We start from the raw sequence: 19,380 nt of genomic DNA, 5'->3' as shown, positions 1-19,380 counted from the left end.
GCCTGCACAGGGTGAGGGCGTGGCCTGCAGGGAGCCACTGGCCCAGGCCACGGTTGCTTCCTTCTCCTGGTCTCTCTGTTCCTAGCCTGTCCCTGGCCTTCCCTCCAGCTGAATGCTCTAGTCTCCTTTCCCCTCAGTCAAGAGCCCCTGCCGAGAGGAACAGCCTCAGAAGCAGCGAGAATACATGAGCATTTTATTTTTCATCCAGCTGGGCAGCCACCTGGCCATTCCTTCCTCCATCCGCTGCCCGCTCACTGCAGATTATCAGCCGTGAAACACAACACCGCCAAATCCAAACAGGGTCTCCCCCTTGAAGTCACAGATGTTAAAAGGATCTTGCCCCGTCCCCCCAAATTCTGACCAGGATTCTCTGCCTCGGCACCTGCTGGGCTTCGAGACCCGTGAGGCCTGTCCCACCACCCCTGGTCTGGCTGGAGGGCCTGGAACTAGGAATCTGGGTGGTCGGCGTTAGGCACCAGGTCTCTGAAGGCCCAGGCTAGGGCTGATGTGGCGGCGGCTCCTGGCTCTGCAGAAAGGCACTGATGATCCTGGCCACAATCTCAGGTTGGTTCAAGTGGACATAGTGGTTGCCTGGGACCTTTACGTACTGGAACCGCTGGAGAGGGGAGGGGACGCTTGGTGAGGAGTGCCCCCTCTGGTGTGCTGGGGCCTTCCCACAGCCTGCTGCCTCCCAGTGGTTCCAAAGGGTCCCCCACGGTGACCCATGAGCCAGGGACTGACCCACAGCTCCCCGGTCACACGCTGGTTAAGTCAGAGCCTGGCTCAGAGTCAGCAACAAGGGGCTGATTTGGGGGGAAATGTTCAAGCCCTGGATTTCTGGGCCACTCTGAGTTGTGAGGTTGTAGAGCCAGGCCGGGGAGGGGCCGGTAGTCGAGGGTGCTGCTGGTACTGATGATTCTGTAAGGTCGGCTTGAAAAAAGGAGCAGCCTTTCAACCCGGAGCCTCCCTGGGAGACAGGAAGGCACTGTGGGCCGGCCACAGGCTCGCCTTTGGTCGTGGTGCCGAGATGTCTACAGAGGCCCAGGGTCAGGTGTTTACAGCGGATGATGGTCCAAGTGCCAGGTGCTCCGAGGGACAAAGCCCAGGTCCCAGCCCCCACCGATGAGACTGGTCATCTGCACACCCTAGAAATCATGCGATGGCCTCTGGCCCAGTTGGACCTGGGCTGGGGGATATACGTGGACAATAACACTGGGGCGCTCTGCCAATAAAATGTGTTTCCTGTGCTGAGTTAAATGTGAGCTCCAGGGGCTGACCACTGTGGGAAGTGAGGCCTGGTAGCTTCTGCCAGTCACCCATTAGACCTGGGCCCAGACCAGAGGTCCTAGTGCAAGGGGTGGGTGAGGGCCCTCCTGGACCTCTCCCTGGCTGAGCCCCGTGTACCTACCTCCTTTAGTATTGATCTCAGATGTCTTCCATAGAAAGCAAGACATTCTTGTCAGTGTCCTCTCTCCTCACGTTATAATATCCTTGGATTGCTCTGGGAAGTAAAAAATCAGGGTTCACCTTGTGGTGCCTCCCACCTGTCCCCGGCTTCCAGGCTGAGAGGAGACAGGCCCGGGCTTGCCTCCGATTTTCCCACAGTTCAGGGCTCATTGTGGCCAAGGTGCTGCAGGTTTACTTCAGTGGGGTCGTGGGACTTGCCTGTGGCCACCACCTCTGCACAGCACAGCCGGGACAGAACAGACTCGAGTCCGTGTTTTCTCTACATCTTTACTGAGATCATTTCACCCGTTTCACGTGTATACTTAAAGCTCTGCACGTGTGACTACAATTTGAGGACGCTGTCGTCGTCTCAAAAAAATCCCCAGACCTGAACCCCTAGTTCTCATGCAGCTTCTGGTCTCCCACAAACACTGATTGACCCTCTAGAGACTTCGCTCTCTGCACTTGCACGTGAATCAAACCACAGACGGACTCCCGACTGGCTGCTTTCCCTTTCCATCACGTTCTCAAAGTTCATCCGTGTAGCATGTGCCAGTTTGTTCCTCTTACGGCTAAACGTAGCCGCCGTGGGGACACACCGTATTCTGCTTGTCTGTCTGCTGACAGACGTCCGGGTGCTCTCCACCTCTGGGCTGTTGCGGCTATCACTGCTTCGGACGGTCGTGTCCAAGCTGCTGCAGGGACCTAGGTCGCGCCGGTATATACCCCGGAGAGTGACGGCTGGGTCCTATGCTAAGTCCCAGCTTGCCAAGCTGCCCGTTAGCTGACACAGAGCCTAGCCATCCTGGGGGTGTGGTGTGTCTCACTGTGGTGTGCATTTGCAGCTTGAGTCCGTGTTTCCTAAGCTCCTGTGCTCGGCACCAGAGGCACATGTGTCCCCAGAGGTCACAGTCCCGGCCTGGGGCCCGCCACACTGCAGGCGGGCCGCCGAGGACAGTGGCAGCTGGGCCACACGACAGAAAGTTTTCTGGGCTGTGGGATTGCTGCTGGCGGGGCGCCGGCAGGCGGGGAGCAGTAAAGGGCTGGGGGTGGAAGGGGTCTGGGGTGGCTGGAGGATTTGGTAGGGCAAGCGCCCGACTGTAAGGTCAGCCAGTCTCGGCCTCGCCGGGTGTGCCCTCCACAGACACCTGTTGAAGGGGGCGCACAGTCTGCTCTGTGCCCTGCTGCCCAAGCCCTCCCCTGGCTCCGCCTTCCACCCCCCAGTGGCCGGGGCGGCCTGGCCTCATCCAGGAGAATGGGGAGCCTCACACGAGGTTGCGTCTCTTCTTGGGCGCGAGGCTCACACTTGATGAGCAGGACGGGGGCCTGCAGCTGCTTGGCGGAGTGCGTGAACAGCTCCTTGCTGACGAAGCTGATGCTCTGCTCTGGCTGCGGAGAGGAAACCACAGTGAGTTCTCGCCGCAAGGCCGCAGGCGCTGCTGTTGGGGCTGGGGGGGGGCGGCGCTTGTGGGGCCCCATGGCCATCTACCCCAGGACCAAGTCCAGTACCCAACCACATCACCTCCAGGGAGCCCTCTCTTAACCCCTGTGGGCCAGAGACTCTTCCCAGCCCCCCAGATCTGTTCTCCCTCTTTCTGGACTCATGGCTGCCCAGCCAGACAGCATCTTGCAGATCCCTTTCCAGCCTGATGTATTGGGCAGCTAAATGCAGAGAAGTGGCCTGGGCGGCTTCTGGACCTAGATTTTAGGACTTGGTGTGGCCCTCATCCCGAACTCCCTTCCCCCATCCGCAGGCTGCCCTGCAGCGCCGTCCAGCCAGCCTCGGCTCTGGACCCTGCCCAGCAGCGCCCACCTACCTGCACCATTTCCACGAGAAAGGAACCTGCTTAAGCCACTGGGCAGAACGCGTACACCTCGGTGCCCCCACAGCCCCGCCGGCCTCCATCAGAGCCCAAAACACCCTGTCTTAGGACTATGTGAGAGTCTAGGTGCGTGCTGTCCCACATGGTAGCCGTCGCTGCGTGTGGCCACTGAGTGCTTGAAATGGGGGCTGCTCTGAGATGCGCAGGTGTGAACTGCACAGTGGGTTTCGAAGACTTGCTATAAATAATGCCAGATACCTCACATTTTTATACTGGTTACATCTCAGATACATTGAGTTAAAAATAATATTAAATGCGATTTCTTCCATTTTCTTTTTACTTTTTTTTTTTTTTTAAGATTTTATTTATTTATTCGACAGAGATAGAGACAGCCAGCGAGAGAGGGAACACAAGCAGGGGGAGTGGGAGAGGAAGAAGCAGGCTCATAGCAGAGGAGCCTGATGTGGGGCTCGATCCCAGAATGCCAGGATCACGCCCTGAGCTGAAGGCAGACGCTTAACCGCTGTGCCACCCAGGCGCCCCCCATTTTCTTTTTACTCTTAACGTGGCTACTACAAGATGTGCGGTTGCGTGAGGCTCCGGTTCGCATCTGCGGGATGGTGCTGCTCGAGTCCCCGAGCTCCAGGCGTGACAGGAGGAGCTCGGTAAACGTGTGCAGAGTGGATTAATTCATCAAAGCTCCCACAAGAACTGAGTCGTGCCCAACACTCCTCCACGTGTACAGACCCGGCCACAGGGTCACAGCCACAAGAGCACATTGCCCTTGATCTGACCTGACCTCCTCCCGGCCATTTCCTGCTCCTTGGGCGAAAATGACCTTGGGTGCTTTTCCAGAAACGTTTCCAGACCATCCACAAGGCCCAATGAACGAAGATCTACCGGGGACCCAGACGTGCTGTGCGTCAGCTCCTGCTGGCAGAACGCCCCACTTATGGAAGAGCAGGGAGGTGGTTCCCACTCGCGACCAGCGTTAACGCGCGTCTTGCAACAGGGCTTTACAGAGGAGCGCAAAGGCTCAAGTCGCACAGCAGCGAACAGGAGATGGCGCCAGGCCTGGGCTCAGGCGTCTGCCCCCATCCCCGGCCTCTTGGCCTCGCTCCGTGCTGCTCCGGCTTGGGGGTCCACTCAGGCCCTCAGCTCGATTCTATGTTGGTCCCCAAGGCAGAGACTGAGGGATGCTACCTCTGCTCATGTCTCCAGATGTGCAAACACAAGTCTCGGGTTTTGCAGCAGTTTCCTCAAAGACCACACAATCTGAGGACATTTCTCCAAGAAAGGCTTTAAGAGCAAAGGCTGCTGGGTGTGTCCTGTCTCTTCTTTTTTCTTTGCTTCCATCCCTCTCTCCTCTAACCTCCTTTCCCTAGTCCACTTGCACTCCCCGATCTGTAGTTTCCTTTTGTACTTCAAGTGTAGCTTACGGCGAAGTCCCCAGATCTGTGTCAGCTGTCGATGCCCCTTCACATATAAATGCTCCGTGCGACCCAGCTTCGAAGCCTCGACCACCACCGGCACCCGCGGGCCCCTCCCGCGGTATTCTCCAAGGACGCCACTATTCATGTTTCTTTTTTATTATATTATGTTAGTCACCATACAGGTACATCTCCGGTTTCCGACGTAAAGTTCGATGATTCATTAGTTGGGTATAACACCCAGTGCACCATGCAATACGTGCCCTCCTTACTACCCATCACTGGTCTATCCCATTCCCCCACCCCAATGCGTGCATTCTGCTGTTGAAAGACTCGCGGGCGAGTTCCGGTTTGAGACTATTATGAACAAAGCTGCCCTGAACATCCTCGCACGCGTCTTTTGTGCACACGGCACACCTTTTGCTAGGTATACACCTCGGAGGGGAATTACTGGCTCACAGGATGTGACTGTGTTTTGCTTTAGCAGTTCCGGCGAAGCACTTTTCCGGAATGGGTGCGTCGATTGAGACTCCCTCCTGCAGCATAGAGAGTTCTGGTCTTCGTCCCCGTTAAGACTCCATGTTGTCAGGCCTTGCGGTTTTGACTCCAACTTCTACTCCTCTGCTGGAGGGTTTGGGTTGGCATTGCCCTCATCACTGACGATGATGAGCGCCTTTCATGAGTGATTGGCCACTTGGATAACCTGCCTCTTTCCCGAAGTGCCTGTTAAAATCTTTTGCCTGTTTTTAAAAACGAGGTGGTTAGACTTTATCTTATTGATTTGTAGGAGCTCTTCATATATCCTGGATATGAGTCCTTTAGCAGCCCTATGCATTTAAGTATCTTCTCTTAGGGGCACATGGGTGGCTCAGTCGTTAAGCATCTGCCTTCGGGCCAGGTCATGATCCCAGGGCCAGGTCATGATCCCAGGGTCTTTGGATCAAGCCCGCATCAGGCTCCCTGCTCAGTGGGGGGCCTGCTTCTCCCTCTCCCTCTCCCCCTGCTTGTTCCCTCTCTTCCTGTCAAGTAAATAAACATCTTAGTCTGTAGCTTGACTCTTCACTCTCAATTTGTCTTTTGAGGAACAGAAATTCTAAATTTTAATAAAGGCCCTATTATTTTCATTGATTCAAGTATGTGTTCTATTTAAAGTATATTGTCTACTTGAAGGTCATAAAGCTATTCCCTGTTTTCATTAGAACCTTTCCTCTTTCACCTTTCATAGTTTGATCTATGATCCATCTTGAATTAATTTTTGTGTATCATGTGAGGCAAGGGTCTAGGATACCACTTTTCCATGTGGGTAACCCACTGCCTGGCCCGCCTTTATTGTAAATCAGCTGGTACCCATCCATAATGTTAACAGTCACTAAATTCCCAAAGTATTCTACAAATGCAATGTCATCTCAATATAATTTTTTTTAAAGTAAGCTCTATACCCTACCTGGGGTTTGAGCTCAATGACCCCAACATCAAGAGTCACATGCTCACCAACTGAGTCAGCCAGGTGCCCTATCCCAATGTGATTTTTAACATAAGTTGATCATTCCAAACTTCATCTGGAAGTGAAAATATGCAAGAAAACCCAAGGAAAATGTGTAAAATAACAAGGAGAGAGCACTGGTTCTACTAACCATCAGAACTAATTAGAAGGAAGTAAAATAGAGTGGTATGGCCCGGATGGTGACAAGATCACTGGGACAAAAGGAGAGTGTAGAGACAGGCCCATTTTAGAATTTGTATCTTTTGTAATTCAGTTTATGTCCCAAACAAACTCCACATCAGTGGGCAGCCTGCTGCAGAACAGCTGTGTGCTGCATAGGGCGTGGTCCTCAGATAGGGAAGGGGCATTTCCAAATGCCCCCAAAAGTAACCAACCCAACCTGCACTCAGGGGCAGTGGAGCGTTGGGGCCCTGCACGGCTGCCTGGAGGGTGACCTGGCTCAGGCCAGGGGTCCAGCCAGGATCACTCTCTCTGGAGGGAAGCTTTCCAACAAGGGCCTCCACTTAGGATCTGGCAATAAGCTCCCAGCCCGAGAACCAGCCCACAGAAGATAGACCATGGGTGAGTGAGCCTGGGTGGTTAGGAGGACCCCCCAATAACTGTCAGCAGACCAAACTGGCTATTCACCTGCGAAGAAAATGAAAACGGATCCTTACCTCACACCGACTTGAGAACAGGTCCCAACTGGATCAAAATCAAAACTCAAACATTCCCGTCCCCTTGGCTGATGCCCTGGTCCAGGCCTCAGGTCCACACCTGAGGCCACAGCTTCCCACCTCTATTGACAGCGTCTCACATGTGCCAAGCATTTTACCCTCTTAATCACATTAACAGCACCATCTGGGAGCTCCTAACGGGATAGCGCCACGCTAGAGCACTTGACACGCGGACCTTCACTAGTCTTCACAGCAACCCCACAAAGGGGGGTACCTCCTAGCTGTTCATTAACCCACTGCATGGATGAATAAATGAATGAACGCACTTCCTTTCTGCACACAAGACAACTGAGGCACAGAAGGGGTAAGGGGCTTGCCCAAGGTCACACAGCCTCTGTAGCTGAGTTTCTGCAAGTGCTCCTGTCACACATCTCCAGACTGGCTGCTGGCCTCCTGTTATGCAGCCCCCCTCTGTCACCTTCTGGTCTTCATACCCTCCATCAGGAACCCCATCTGAACACACGCACCGAGCCGATGCCACGCCTCTACCTGCGCTTAGCAGGGACCCGGAAAGTCTTTCCCTTCTCTACCCACGTCCATCCCACCACCCTGGGCCCAGCAGAGGTCCCACCTCCTCCAGGCAACTCCTCTGACCACACTGCCCCCAGCCGCCAACAGGCCTTCCCTGCATTCCCACGCAGTTAATCCATGTAAGTCAAGCACTTGCAGCCATTTTTGTGAAAACCTAAACAAACAACACAACCCAAGAGCCCTAAAACGAGTCAGTGCCTTCCTACGTAGTCATGAAAACAGATGGGGCTGCATCTGCCCTCAATGTGGCCAACAGTGGGCCTCGGCCTTCACACTTGGCTCTGGGGGCACCTGTGTGTCCGTAATGGTTTGTTTTTTCAGTTATTCATGGGTGGGAAGCCGCCACCGATGGTGCTGCTTGACCGTGGGCAAGTCGTTTGGCGGACTTCGTTTCCTCGCCTATGAAATGTGGGTGACGACAGTTCCCTCCTCCAGGGCTGCAGTGAGGATTACACGACACGCGTGTGTGAGGCACGTGGAAGAACGAGGCACTGTGAGTGCCCTGCGCTGGTGCATCCCCCCCCCGCCCGTGCAGGTGAAAACCCAGCGCAGCCCCCATTCCTGCCAGCCCTGCTGGGGAGATATCTCCATCTCAGGAATCTGTGGGGCAGGGGATCCTCTCCCTTGACCTCAGCCCTGCCCTAAGGGGACCCATGACTCGAAAGAGGCTGTGCGCCACCGCGCACACCCAGGAGGGCGGCTAAAATTAAAAAAATAGAAAAGTACAAGTGTTGACGAGGAGGTGCAGAAATTGGAACCCTCGTGCGTCCTGGGAGTGACTCCGATGCTGCCGCCGTGCGAACAGTCTGGCTGTTTCTCAAAAGGCTCAACACAGGACTGTTGGGTGAGTCAGCAATTCCACTCCTAGGTGTATATCCAGAAAAACTGAAAGCGAGGACTTGAACTGATATTCCTCACCCTACGTTCACAGCAGCAGGATTCATAATAACCAAAAGGCAGAAACAAGCCAAGTGTCTCTCAGCGGATGAATGGACAGACCCACACAAATGGAATGTTATTCAGTCATAAAAGGAGGGAAGTTCGGGCACCCTGCTACGACATGGATGAGGCTTGAAAACATTCTCTAAGTGACATAAGCCAGACGCATGAGGCCACCTACAGCCTGATTCCATGGACATGAGGTCCCTAGAGCAGCCAAGTTCATAGAAGACACAATGGCGGCCACCAGGGGCTGCAGGAGGATGGGGACCTGGTGTTCAGTGGGTACAGGGTTTTTATGGGGATGATGAAAAATGTGGGTGAAACGATGGTCGTACAACATTGCGAATGGATTTAGTGTTACTGAGTTGGACACTTATGAATGGTTTTAAAATGGTAACTGTAATGTATAATGCAGTAACGTAATGTAATAATGTAATAACAAAAGAAAAAGTCAGCAACACTCACCACAGTCATCCTCCGGTGTCTGTTCATTACTAGACCTGGAATGGAAGCACAAACGGGGTCTCAGCGCTGCATGTCCAGGTGAGGGACTCCACAGGGCTGCCCTGGGGACCCGGGGCCCTTCCGGCCAGGTGCCCTTCTTCAGCCTGGACTGGTGTCCTCTTGGGGCTGAGCAGGAACAGCAGAGCTTGGCCACTGCCACCTGGCCACGGACCGGCGCAGCCCACACAGGCGCCTCCCCGGCCACCCCAGAGAACAGATTGGAAGGATGGTGGTGAATGGTTACCCTATCTGGCACGTGGCTGTCATCTCTGAGAACCTTAAGATGGTCACGTGATCTTTAAACCCCAGGAAGCGCCCAACAGCTAAGAATCCATGTCATCATGTGTCGAAGAGAAAAGAAGGTTGGCGGGGTCAGGAGGCCCATGGTCCCATCTGCGGTCCGAGCCTTGGTTCTTTGCCAAAGTCTCGGTGGTGGACAAGCTGGGCCTCACCTGGGGAGGCCAGATTCCTAGCAAGTCCATGCTTGGGCAATGTCCCCTTCAGAAAGAGAATCACAGGTTTGGGAGGCCACCTGAGAAGTGAGCTTTTGGGGGGGGCTTGTTAGAGGACCCTCTCCACTTGGGAAACGGTGGATCAGAGCCACTGGGTAAATCCCACAAATGTGACACCAAAGAGAAGCAGGGCTGCCTCCTCCTTCCCACAAGTCTCTGCTCCACATCCCCTTCCCAGCCAGGCTCTCAAGCCTCCCATTTCAAGTCACAGCCAAATAAATAAATAAGTATAGTCACAGCCATCTCACAGGGACGTCTCCCGCCTCCCTCTGGCAGGCTTTCCTCCTTATCGCTCAGCACTTTCTAAAACACCCCACCTGCATGCACGGCTGTTCTCCGCTAGAATGCAGCTTCCCAGGGGACAAGGGGCTTGGTGTCTCCATCCCGGCTGGGCTCCCCAGGACCGAGAACGGAGACCGCCACACAGCAGGTGCTCAAAAAGTTGCTTGTTGAGTGGACAAGTAGATGTGTGCCTCTGGGTGGCAGAGAGGGGGACACACAGGGTTCAAAGGAATGGGTGCTGTTCTATTGCTTTAGCCAGTGGCGGGGGGCACAGGCATATGTCTGATATCACCAGTATTACTAATATTAGTTAATTGTACATCTAGGATATGCCAACACAGTTTTTAGCAATAGCGGGAAAACTCTGAAAAAGAGCCATAAAGGGAGACTGTCCTACAGATGCTAAGACACACCGTGGGGCTCAGCGAGCTGAGCTGTGCAGTGCTGGCCAGGGACAGTCGGCCAGACCCACGAGAAGATCGAAGACCTACAGACAGACTCGGATGCGGACGGGCCGTGAGGGCGTGGCCGCCTCTCAGGTCACCGGGGGAAAAGACACTTTCACGGAGGAGCCATCTAGAAAAAGATCCAATCAGATCCAAACCTCAACCTGTACGCAAGATAAATATGCAAAGTAGCAAGCCTTGAAGTGAAAATCCTCAACCCCAAACAGTGTTCGAATCAAACATGAGCTTTTCGCTACAACTCAAGATGCACGGGCCGGAAAAGAGACCTCTATTAGAAAATTCTGCATTGCAAGAAAAAAACCCAAAAACACCTCTAAGCAAAGTCAAAAAAGATAAATGACCATCTGGGAAGATGTACTTGCAACTCAATCTCCCCGACATACGAAGAGTTCCCGGAAATTGAAGAAAGACCACCAGCACGATGCCCCAGAGGGCAGGCAGGTACATTTTCCGGAAAAGGAAATATGAGAAATATTCATCGTTAAAATAAAAAGAAAACGCACATGAGAACCACGCGGAGGTGTAACTTCGCACCCACACACGGGCAAGAGTCCCTCCGCGTGCCCGCCGGGAGCACAGGCGTCTCACCCATCACGGCCGGGCTGCTAAGGGACGGCGCTGGGGGGCACCTGGCAAGGCGGGGCACAGCCAGCGCCTCTCCCCTCGCCGGGGGACAGATGCTCTCCGTGCGGGTTCCACCTGCGCCCGAGCCCGCGATCCACCGCGAACGCTTCTGCCAACCAGGCGCCCGGCACAGCCTTGCGAGGAACAGCAGAGACGGGAAGCGCCCAGGGTCCCTCTGCAGGGAACAGGTTACATTAGCTCCCACGGTCACGCGGGGACACTGGCATAAGTACTAAGTCCAGGACCTGCGATCAGTGCGAGGAGCCTGGAGGCTGCGACACGCGCTCTAGGGTGTTTGCAAGAGAGGGAAATAGGGGCACCTGCCTCCGGCTCGGGTCATGATCCCGGGCTCCTGGGATCGAGTCCTGGAGTCCTGCATCGGGGAGCCTGCATCTCCTCTCCCCTTGCTCCTCCCCCCTGCTTGTTCTCTCTCTCAGGGAAATAAATAAAATCTTAAAAAAAAAAAAAAAAAGAGGGGGAAAGAAGAGCATACATTAAAACACTGCAAGGATGTGAGCACCCTTAAAAGGGGGGTAACCCTGGGCTGAGCTGAGCAACAACAAGGATGGGAAAGGGGGACGACCCAGGGAGACGCGCGCACAGGTTTTTACAGGATTGCGTGTTTTAAACTGTGTCAGGTGACACCTGTTAAAAAAAAGTAGTATTAAATTCAAAAACAAAACCCAAATGGCAACTAGGTGGGCCTCTCTGCCCATCCCCTTGTAAACGCCATCAGCTCTGGGGTGGGGGTGGGAGGAGACGCGGGGTATTTGGGCAGGCAGGGCGGTGTGGGTGCCCACCGGGGGAGGAGCCTTAGGTCTCCCTTCTGGAAAACTGATGTTTGAATACAAAATGGCTTTCAGAGAAATGGTTATGGGAACAAGGAGAGCTATTTGCCATGATTATTAGGTTTCCCCCTCTAATTAGAGATTATGGAATTTTAGATGATAAACATAGACGAATTGTTGATAGAGGTTCTCCATCGGGCATTTGTGAATCTAAATACTTAGGAGGACGATGTAATTGGAAGATTTTCTGGTCACTGCCCTAGATCGTCTCGGCCTACGGAAACTAAGGTGAGGCCTCTGGGCCGACTTCCGCTCTGGCCATGACCTCCCTGCACAGATGACTGGCCCCCGCCCTGGGCTCCCTGCCGTCCTCCTTCCTCCAGCTCTGGGCTCCAGCTACTCAGAAGATGTGAAAAAACTTTTAAAGGGGGTTATTGTAGGGGTGGAGGTGACCCCCAGGTACCTGGGGACCCCTATCGAGCTGTTCTGTTTTCTCTGCCCGGGGCCGTGGCTTCTCTCCCCGGCCACATCCTCCTACCCTTCCAAGGCTCGCTTCCCCTGTTCACATCCTGAACCGGGCCAGGCAGGCCCACAGCCTGGCTGCTCTTCTGTCAGCCTCCCCGTGACAGTGAACTTTGTGAGGGCAGGAAATGTGTTTCTCAGACCAGTAGGCCGGCACCGATTTCCCTTAAAGGAGTCCCACGACCAGATCCAAGAGCAAATGGCCCTCGCATTTCTGGAAGGGAGAGAGAGGTGCTTGGGGCTTTTCTCGATTAGATGCAGGCCCACAGCACCAAGTGCCAGCACCTGCCCCAAGGGGCTTCGCACTGACTTCTCGTAATTCTGTCTACAACCTGTTTCACCCGGAAGGAACGGAGAGGGATGAGGCCAGGGTCAGCCCTGGAAGGAGGACAGACTGGGCTCTGCTTGCCAGGCAGGGTCTGCACCAGCCCTGCGGGACCCCTTGGGCTGGCCCGGCCAGCGACTTGTGAGCGCCACCTTCTCCAAGACTTTCAGAATCCCCCCTTCCAAACAGTTCCAGAACTGGACTCTGCCGGGCCTCACACGGGGGCCTGCCACCTTCTCGACCTTTGCCTTCACCACCTTGTTGCTCAGTGTGCCCACGGTGTCTTTCCCCTCTGTCCCCCTCACGGCTCCCACTCGGGCTGCCATTTCCCTGTCACCCTCCTGTCTCCTGCCTCCTGCCTCTGAGCCCACATGAGGTCCAGAATGACCTTCTCCACCCTGTGATTGCCCCACCCCACCCTCCACCTTCCCTGGTCCCCCAGGGTGGGCGCTCACTAACGGTATGCTTGCGGATGAAGGAAAATGATCACAAAGTAGACAATATCTTCGAACATCTGTTTTCTAGAAACTAGCCCTCCCTCTTTTTACAAAATGGGGATATTTGCCCCTCAGGCTAAGAACCCCCAGGAAGAAGACGAAGATAGAGCTTAAGCTTAAGGACACAGCTGGCCAGCCGCCAGACAGTCACTCTCCGCACCCAGTGGGAAAAGCCAAATGCCAAACGCGCCAGGCATTTTCCCAAAGGAATGTGGTTTTCAGGCATTCCCAGCCTCACTGCTCTCCTGCCACGTCCTGGTGGCCCCTTCAAAACCTTCAGCCAACAGCTGCAAGAAAGCAAAGAGCCAGCCAAACAGACCTGCCCTTGGCACCCTGACCTTGGCCTGGAAGGCGCACAGGGCAGCCAGCGCCTGTTTGGAAATGCAAATTCGATCAGTTCAGACCCACCTCCTCCCCCTCCAGTTAAAACCCTACAAGAGCTTCCCTTTGGCTAAAAAGAACGCAGTGATAAAGGAACTTTTCAACTTTGAATGCTCGTGGGCCCTGCTCCTGGGCTCCCGGGGAAGCTATGCTTTCATGAAGGTCAAAATGATTTCACCAAACTTCAAAGCGTGGGCTCTGTTTCCGCCCTGAGCCCCCGTGTACATCCGGTTCCTTGGCAAATAACCTCAAAGAAAAAGTCTGTTTGTTCATTTGCGTCAACAGTTCTCGGCGGTGCAGGTAGGATCTCAGAGCCACTGGGCGGGGAACACCAGGGGGTCATCCGGAGCTCGGCACCCGGTACCAGCTCGGACCCTCCGTGCCCCTCGACTGCTCTGCACCTCACATGTGTATCTGGTGAGGTCTCCTGGGCACATCCGGACCTCCTCGATTTGAGCTGACTTTTATTTGAGCTGTTAAAGGTGACCGGTAATGGGGACGCCTGGGTGGCTCAGCCAGTTAAGCAGCTGCCTTCGGCTCCTGTCATGATCCCAGGCTCCTGGAATCGAGCCCCACGTCGGACTTCCTGCTCAGTGGGGAGCCTGCTTCTCCCTCTCCCTGCTGCTCCCCCTGCTTGTGCTCTCTCGCTCTCTGTCAAATAAATAAAATCTTTAAAAATAAATAAATGAAAAATAAAACTCAGCAAGATGAAAAGGAACTCAACTGTTTCTCAAGTTCACATGATCAGAGATGACATTCCCTACGGTCAGACTTCTATGTTCGTCCATAACAAAGACACCTCACCGGAAGGGACCCAATGGATGGTCCAAAGAGATAAAGATGAACAAAAATTTAAGACACCTGACCCCCCCTCCTAACGGAATAATGAGAAAAAGGAGGAGGAAGACAGGCAGACACTAGAAATCCTACAGCCCCCCCTGGCCTCCCAGCACAGCACTGGTGCCCAGCCCATGCCCTGCCCTTCCGCTCCCTCCAGAGGGCTGAAAAGCACCCAGAGAAAATGCCTGGTTTGCAAGAGGAAAAGCCAGAAGACAGAAAAAAAAAAATCAGAACCAAACTTCAAATCTGCCTTTGCCCTCGCTGGCGGCACCTCTGCGACCTCTGCCCCTGCCCGCTCACCCCCGCAGGTCCTGCATCACCTCAAGCGCTGCCCCCACAGCCCCGAGGCCACCTGGGTGCCTCTGCGCTTTGGCTCCCGCTCCTCCCACCCTCACTATCGAGGTGCAAAAAATCACCCCAAGTTGTTGGGCAATCTCCTTGTGAGGTTCAAACGGAAGCACCTTCCAGATCAGCATGAAGGGGCCCAAGGGCTCCCCTGGACTTGAACCGCCCGCTTCAGACGTCCCCCCAGGAGCCCTAGGTAAAGCTGATGGTGGGGAACAAACGGATTAGCATTTAGTGGACGCAGGTGCAACGCACAGTAGAGCTGATGCAAGGCTGCTGGCTTATTAATAAGCACATCTTTAGAGATACCGTCGTTTAAATATAAAACTTGTATCCTACCAACGTGTCCTAGAGCTCAAAGGAGCTCCTGTTGGCAGTTTCTCAGCAAAGATGACCTAATGAGTGATTCTCTCCATCTCAGGAAGTAATGGGTAATTATTCTCTTTTCAAAGATTGATTTATTAATTTGAGAGAGAGAGAGAGAGCACGCATGAGAGAGAAGGGGGGAAGGGCAGACAGAGAGAGAGAGAAGTAGACTCCCTGCCAAGCACGGGGCCGGATGACCCTAGGCTTGACTCAGTCTCATGACCCTGAGATCATGGCCTGAGCCCAAATCAAGAGTTGGCTGCTTAACCACCTGAACCACCCAAGTGCCCCGTCATGGGTAATTATTAAGAACAAGCAGGTTAAGGGGCACCTGCATGGCTCAGGTGGTTAAGCAACCAACTCTTGATTTGGACTCAGGTCATGATCTCAGGGTGCTGGGATCGAGCCCCACATCGGGCTCCCTGCTCAGCGGGGAGTCTGTTTCTCTCTCTCCCTCTGCCTGCTGCTCCCCCTGCTTGTGTGCTCTCTCTCTCTCTGTCAAATAAATAAATGCAGCCTTTAAAAAAAATCTCACTGGCAGCACTAGGGGACTCGGACACGGTTTAGAATTTGCCCTGACCATTAACCTGTGTTTTTCTTTTGCTTCCATAGAAATGTCTCTTACTGATTCTGATTGCTTGCTAACAAGGCAGAGTCTGTATGATGGCTGATACCACTTACTGCACCTGTCTCCTCCTGCTGGGAGATGAGACTCCATACAGACAAAAGCAGGCAGCAAGCCACCTGCTCCAAGAAGCCCTTGACCACCACACCCCACTGTCCAAGGTGGCTGGCACTGGTTGACTATCTGTTATCTTAGATACCCACTGACGTCGGATCAATTTTAGAAGGAATGATGGGTTTGACTATATACTGTTACTGTTCCATAGAATACACTTGGGGATAAAATTAATGTCGTGTGGTCCCAAACTATTTCGGAAAATATCCAAGTTCTCAGATAAGGAACTGTCTGACAGTTTCCCTCCATTAGCACAGGGACCAAAAGCCGTGTCCTGCACCGTGTCAAATCCTTCCTTTCCAAAGCCCCCTACCGCACCCTAATTCAGGTTGAAGCAGTTACAGAAGATGTGCCTCCGCCACGTTCCATAGAAATGGAATGAAAAGACTGACAATGGGAAGTTAGGTCTGGAAAAATCTCGGCATGTCTGACTCCATGTTACTTCTATTTCCTTTGCTGCCGTAACCTGTAAATTAAAACTTGCTCAGCCTGGTGCATAGGTATGACACGGCGAAGACTTGCAACAACTCCTCTTTACCCCAAACCTACTTCGCCTGAGGAGATAAAGTAGCCAGAGTGGTCATCGTTTCAATTCTTCGAGATTGAGGAATGGCCACAACTCCAGGGGTAAGTGGGGGTCAGGGCTGAAACCATGCCCCATAGGGTTAATGAGGTGAAAGCTAGCAAGAAGTTTAAAATGTGTTTTTCAGACAATGGTTTCCCCCAATCAGCAATGGCATCTTTTCCGACCCTACTAACAAACTTACTGGTGGTCTCTGCAGAGGCCTGGACTCCGGGTCAACCGATATGGTCCCAGCCTGGCAACAAGCAAGGCCTGGCCTTCCTTCCTGGAGACCAGGAGCCTAACACCCCATCTTGGAGCATACCCACAGCACCCCCGCCCTCGTCCTGCAATAACCTCCTGATATCGTGGACTGAATTTTGCCTCCTTCCAAGGTGAAGTCCCCACCCCAAAGCCCCATGGGACACACGGTATGTATCTGTTCACTCAGTGCCCGGGTTCCATCTAAGGGACGTAAAATAAGGGTTGATCACCAAGGCTGAGAAAGACTGTTGATCAAAAGGGAGAAATGATAAAGGAACTTTTCAACTTTGAATGTTCGTGGGCCCTGCTCCTGGGCTCCCAGGGAAGCTATAACTTTAATATTTACCAAGGTCAGAATGACTTCACCAAACTTCAAAGCGAGGGCTCTGTTTCCGCCCTGAGCACGCATTGTACGTCTGCTTCATTAGCAAATAGCCTACGAGAGACATTTTGACTAAAACAAGAGTAAAGATCTAAGTTCTGTCCCCATCCCCCTGAAGCCTGCAACCTTGTGCTCATCCTTTTTTTAAAAGAAATTCTAAAAAGTCTGTTCATTTCGTGTTGACAACCACAAGCCCAAAATGGAGTCCCTGATGTGAAGGGCGCATGTCAGCCCACCCAGACTTAATACCTGACTAACTGCGGTTTCAGCCCAGCCGGGAAGGTAACCTCTAACCAGGCAACATGGGACTTCCCGGCCATCACCAGCAAATCTACTGACAGGCCCCTTCTGCTCCCCTTAGGAGGGCGACCTCGTGGAAACGACGCCTTCTTCACAAATCATTTCCTTCCTCCATTTCTGTCTCTGCCTTTAAAATCCTTTTCTTTTCTGCAGCTTGACGGACTTCCTTTCTCTTTGCTAGATGGGATGCTGCCCGCTGCACGAGTCATTTACTAAAGCCAATTAGATCTTCAAATTTCCTCAGCTGAATTTTTGTTAACACTTTGCTCTTGGAATAAACACCACGATCAGCTGTCAACCAATGGTTAGCATCCTGGACGGATCCTACCCTGTCCAGGACCCAACTCCCCCATCCCCCATGGCAGCCACTCTGCCCTTCTTTCAATATTCCTGGCCTTCTGTCAGGTCCCAGGACTGGACATGCTCCCTCCTGCTGTGGGCAGGGCCTCTGCACATACTGTCGGCTGGGTCTGGAATGCTCGTTACCTCATCCTTCTTAACTTTCATGACCCTTGGGTCTCCGGGGCAGGGTTCCCGACAGACGCAGCACTCCTCTCCCAGGTGGGTAACCTCTGTGGTGAGTAACGTCTGTCCCCTAACCCCAGGCTCTCTACTCCAGGACTACAAGGCAGGGCAGAACAGCTGAGTGCATAGCAAGCCTGGGGCAGGTGTCCAGGACTGATTTGTTGATGTGTTGAATGATCTGAATGGATAGATGATATCAGCCCTGGGATGGGCATATGAAATGGGGCAGAATGCCCTGGATCCTCCCTCTCTGGCCTTGGTTTCCTTGGTTTCCTCTGCAAACAAAGGGGCCCTGAACCCCGAGAGTCCTAACTGCAGCCCTGGGGACAACAGAACAGGGTGGTTGCCTCAGAGCGGACAGGGTCAGAGCTGCTGCTGGGACGGAGTCCCTCATTGGCTCCCTGCTCAGCAGGGAGACTGCTTCTCCCTCTGCCTGCTGCTCCCCCCGCTTGCTTGCGTGCGAGCTCTTTCTCTCTCTGACAAATAAATAAATAAAATCTTAAAAAAAGAAAGAAACTGGAGATCTTCATTTTTAAATAAAATCTTTCTACTTTAAATATGAGCACCTATTCAAAATCCCCCTCAGGAGAAATTTCTGTGTTCGAACCGTACGAGTGAAAACAAATCATGCCTTCAGCCCCAGGGCTGCCCGGTTTATGCTGAGGGGTTGAGCATCCACCACAGTGAATGTGGGGCCCCACTTCAGGATGTGGGGGCCACATATTGACACAGGACTGTGTTTTGTCATTACGGAACCCCAAGCAGTGCTGGGCTCTCCCTCCCTCATGCCAATACCTCAGGCTTGTTTCAAGACTAAAGCCAGGGTTATGATGGGAACGCAGTTAAGATGGTAGATAAGGACCTGGCTGCTCGCTCCCTCCCCACCCTGGCTTACTGCTTCCTGTTTCTCCCACAAGCCAGGTCAAGCTGGTGCCTCAGTGAGGGACCAAATGTGCCACCCCAAAATGTATCTCTGGCATATTTTAGGCCAATTATTTTTAAGAAACGGAAGACTCAAGAAGTTATTCTTTTTGACCTTCCCTGTAACTGCCTAAAAGGATTCGGACAGAGGAAGGAGCGCGCACCATAGATAACTATGTCATACTATGAACTGGGTGTAGTAGACGGGGAGGAACTTAGCAAAGTCTGTTTGTTAAAATTCCTCCTCATGTCTCATTGTTTCAGATGGCCCAGCAAACACTTGCTTACCAAACATTTACTCTTTCCATTCTTTCTGTGAATTGCCTTCCTTCCCTTTGACGCCTAACACCCCTTACCCTCTTCTCCTCCCTCAGTCCAGAATGGCAATATATACCTCATTTTGCCTGTCTTTGGAAACTCTCATGTTTATGTGGATTTCCTGTACGTATGTAATTAAATGTTATTTTCTCCTGTTAATCTATCCATTTTAAATCTTAGACCAGCTGGAAGAAACTTGAAGGGTGGGCAAAAGTTTTTCCTCCCCAACATCTCAAAGCCTTTCCTGGCATCTCCCCTCCCCAGATCATCTTCCTAGATTATCTGTGTGACTAGCTCCCTCTCCTGCATCACTTTTGCTCAAAAGTCACTTCTCCATGAGGCCAAACCAGACCATTCTATTTTTTTTTTACTTTAAATGATTTTTTTATTATATTATGTTAGTCACCTTACAGTACATCCCCAGATTCTGATATAAAGTTCGATGCTCCATTAGTTGCGTATAACACCCAGTGTACCATGCAATATGTGCCCTCCTTACCACCCATCACCAGTCTATCCCATTC

The 19,380-nt window shown here is 52.9% G+C and overlaps 1 protein-coding gene and 1 long non-coding RNA gene across 2 annotated transcripts in view; one reads left to right on the top strand and one right to left on the bottom strand.

Annotated features, from left to right (window-relative positions):
* Positions 1-205: 205 nt before the first annotated feature.
* The window catches only part of SERHL2 (serine hydrolase like 2), a 37,475-nt gene continuing 18,300 nt past the window's right edge, over positions 206-19,380 (bottom strand). Inside the window, 5 exon segments of the mRNA XM_011234149.3 lie at positions 206-616; positions 1,409-1,431; positions 1,434-1,501; positions 2,753-2,835; positions 8,858-8,892. Of these exon segments, the coding sequence (XP_011232451.1) occupies positions 497-616; positions 1,409-1,431; positions 1,434-1,501; positions 2,753-2,835; positions 8,858-8,892 (329 nt within the window). The 3' untranslated portion in view covers positions 206-496.
* On the top strand, positions 605-3,596 carry LOC117796347. Its single transcript, XR_004620759.1, has 2 exons — positions 605-2,854; positions 3,201-3,596. It is a non-coding gene; the product is annotated as an uncharacterized LOC117796347 (long non-coding RNA).

This window comes from Ailuropoda melanoleuca, chromosome 15 (genome assembly GCF_002007445.2).
Source record: "Ailuropoda melanoleuca isolate Jingjing chromosome 15, ASM200744v2, whole genome shotgun sequence".
In the NCBI taxonomy this organism is placed as follows: domain Eukaryota; kingdom Metazoa; phylum Chordata; class Mammalia; order Carnivora; family Ursidae; genus Ailuropoda; species Ailuropoda melanoleuca.
The sequence above is the reverse complement of the archived record's forward strand: the minus strand, read 5'-3'. Positions and strand labels throughout refer to the sequence as shown.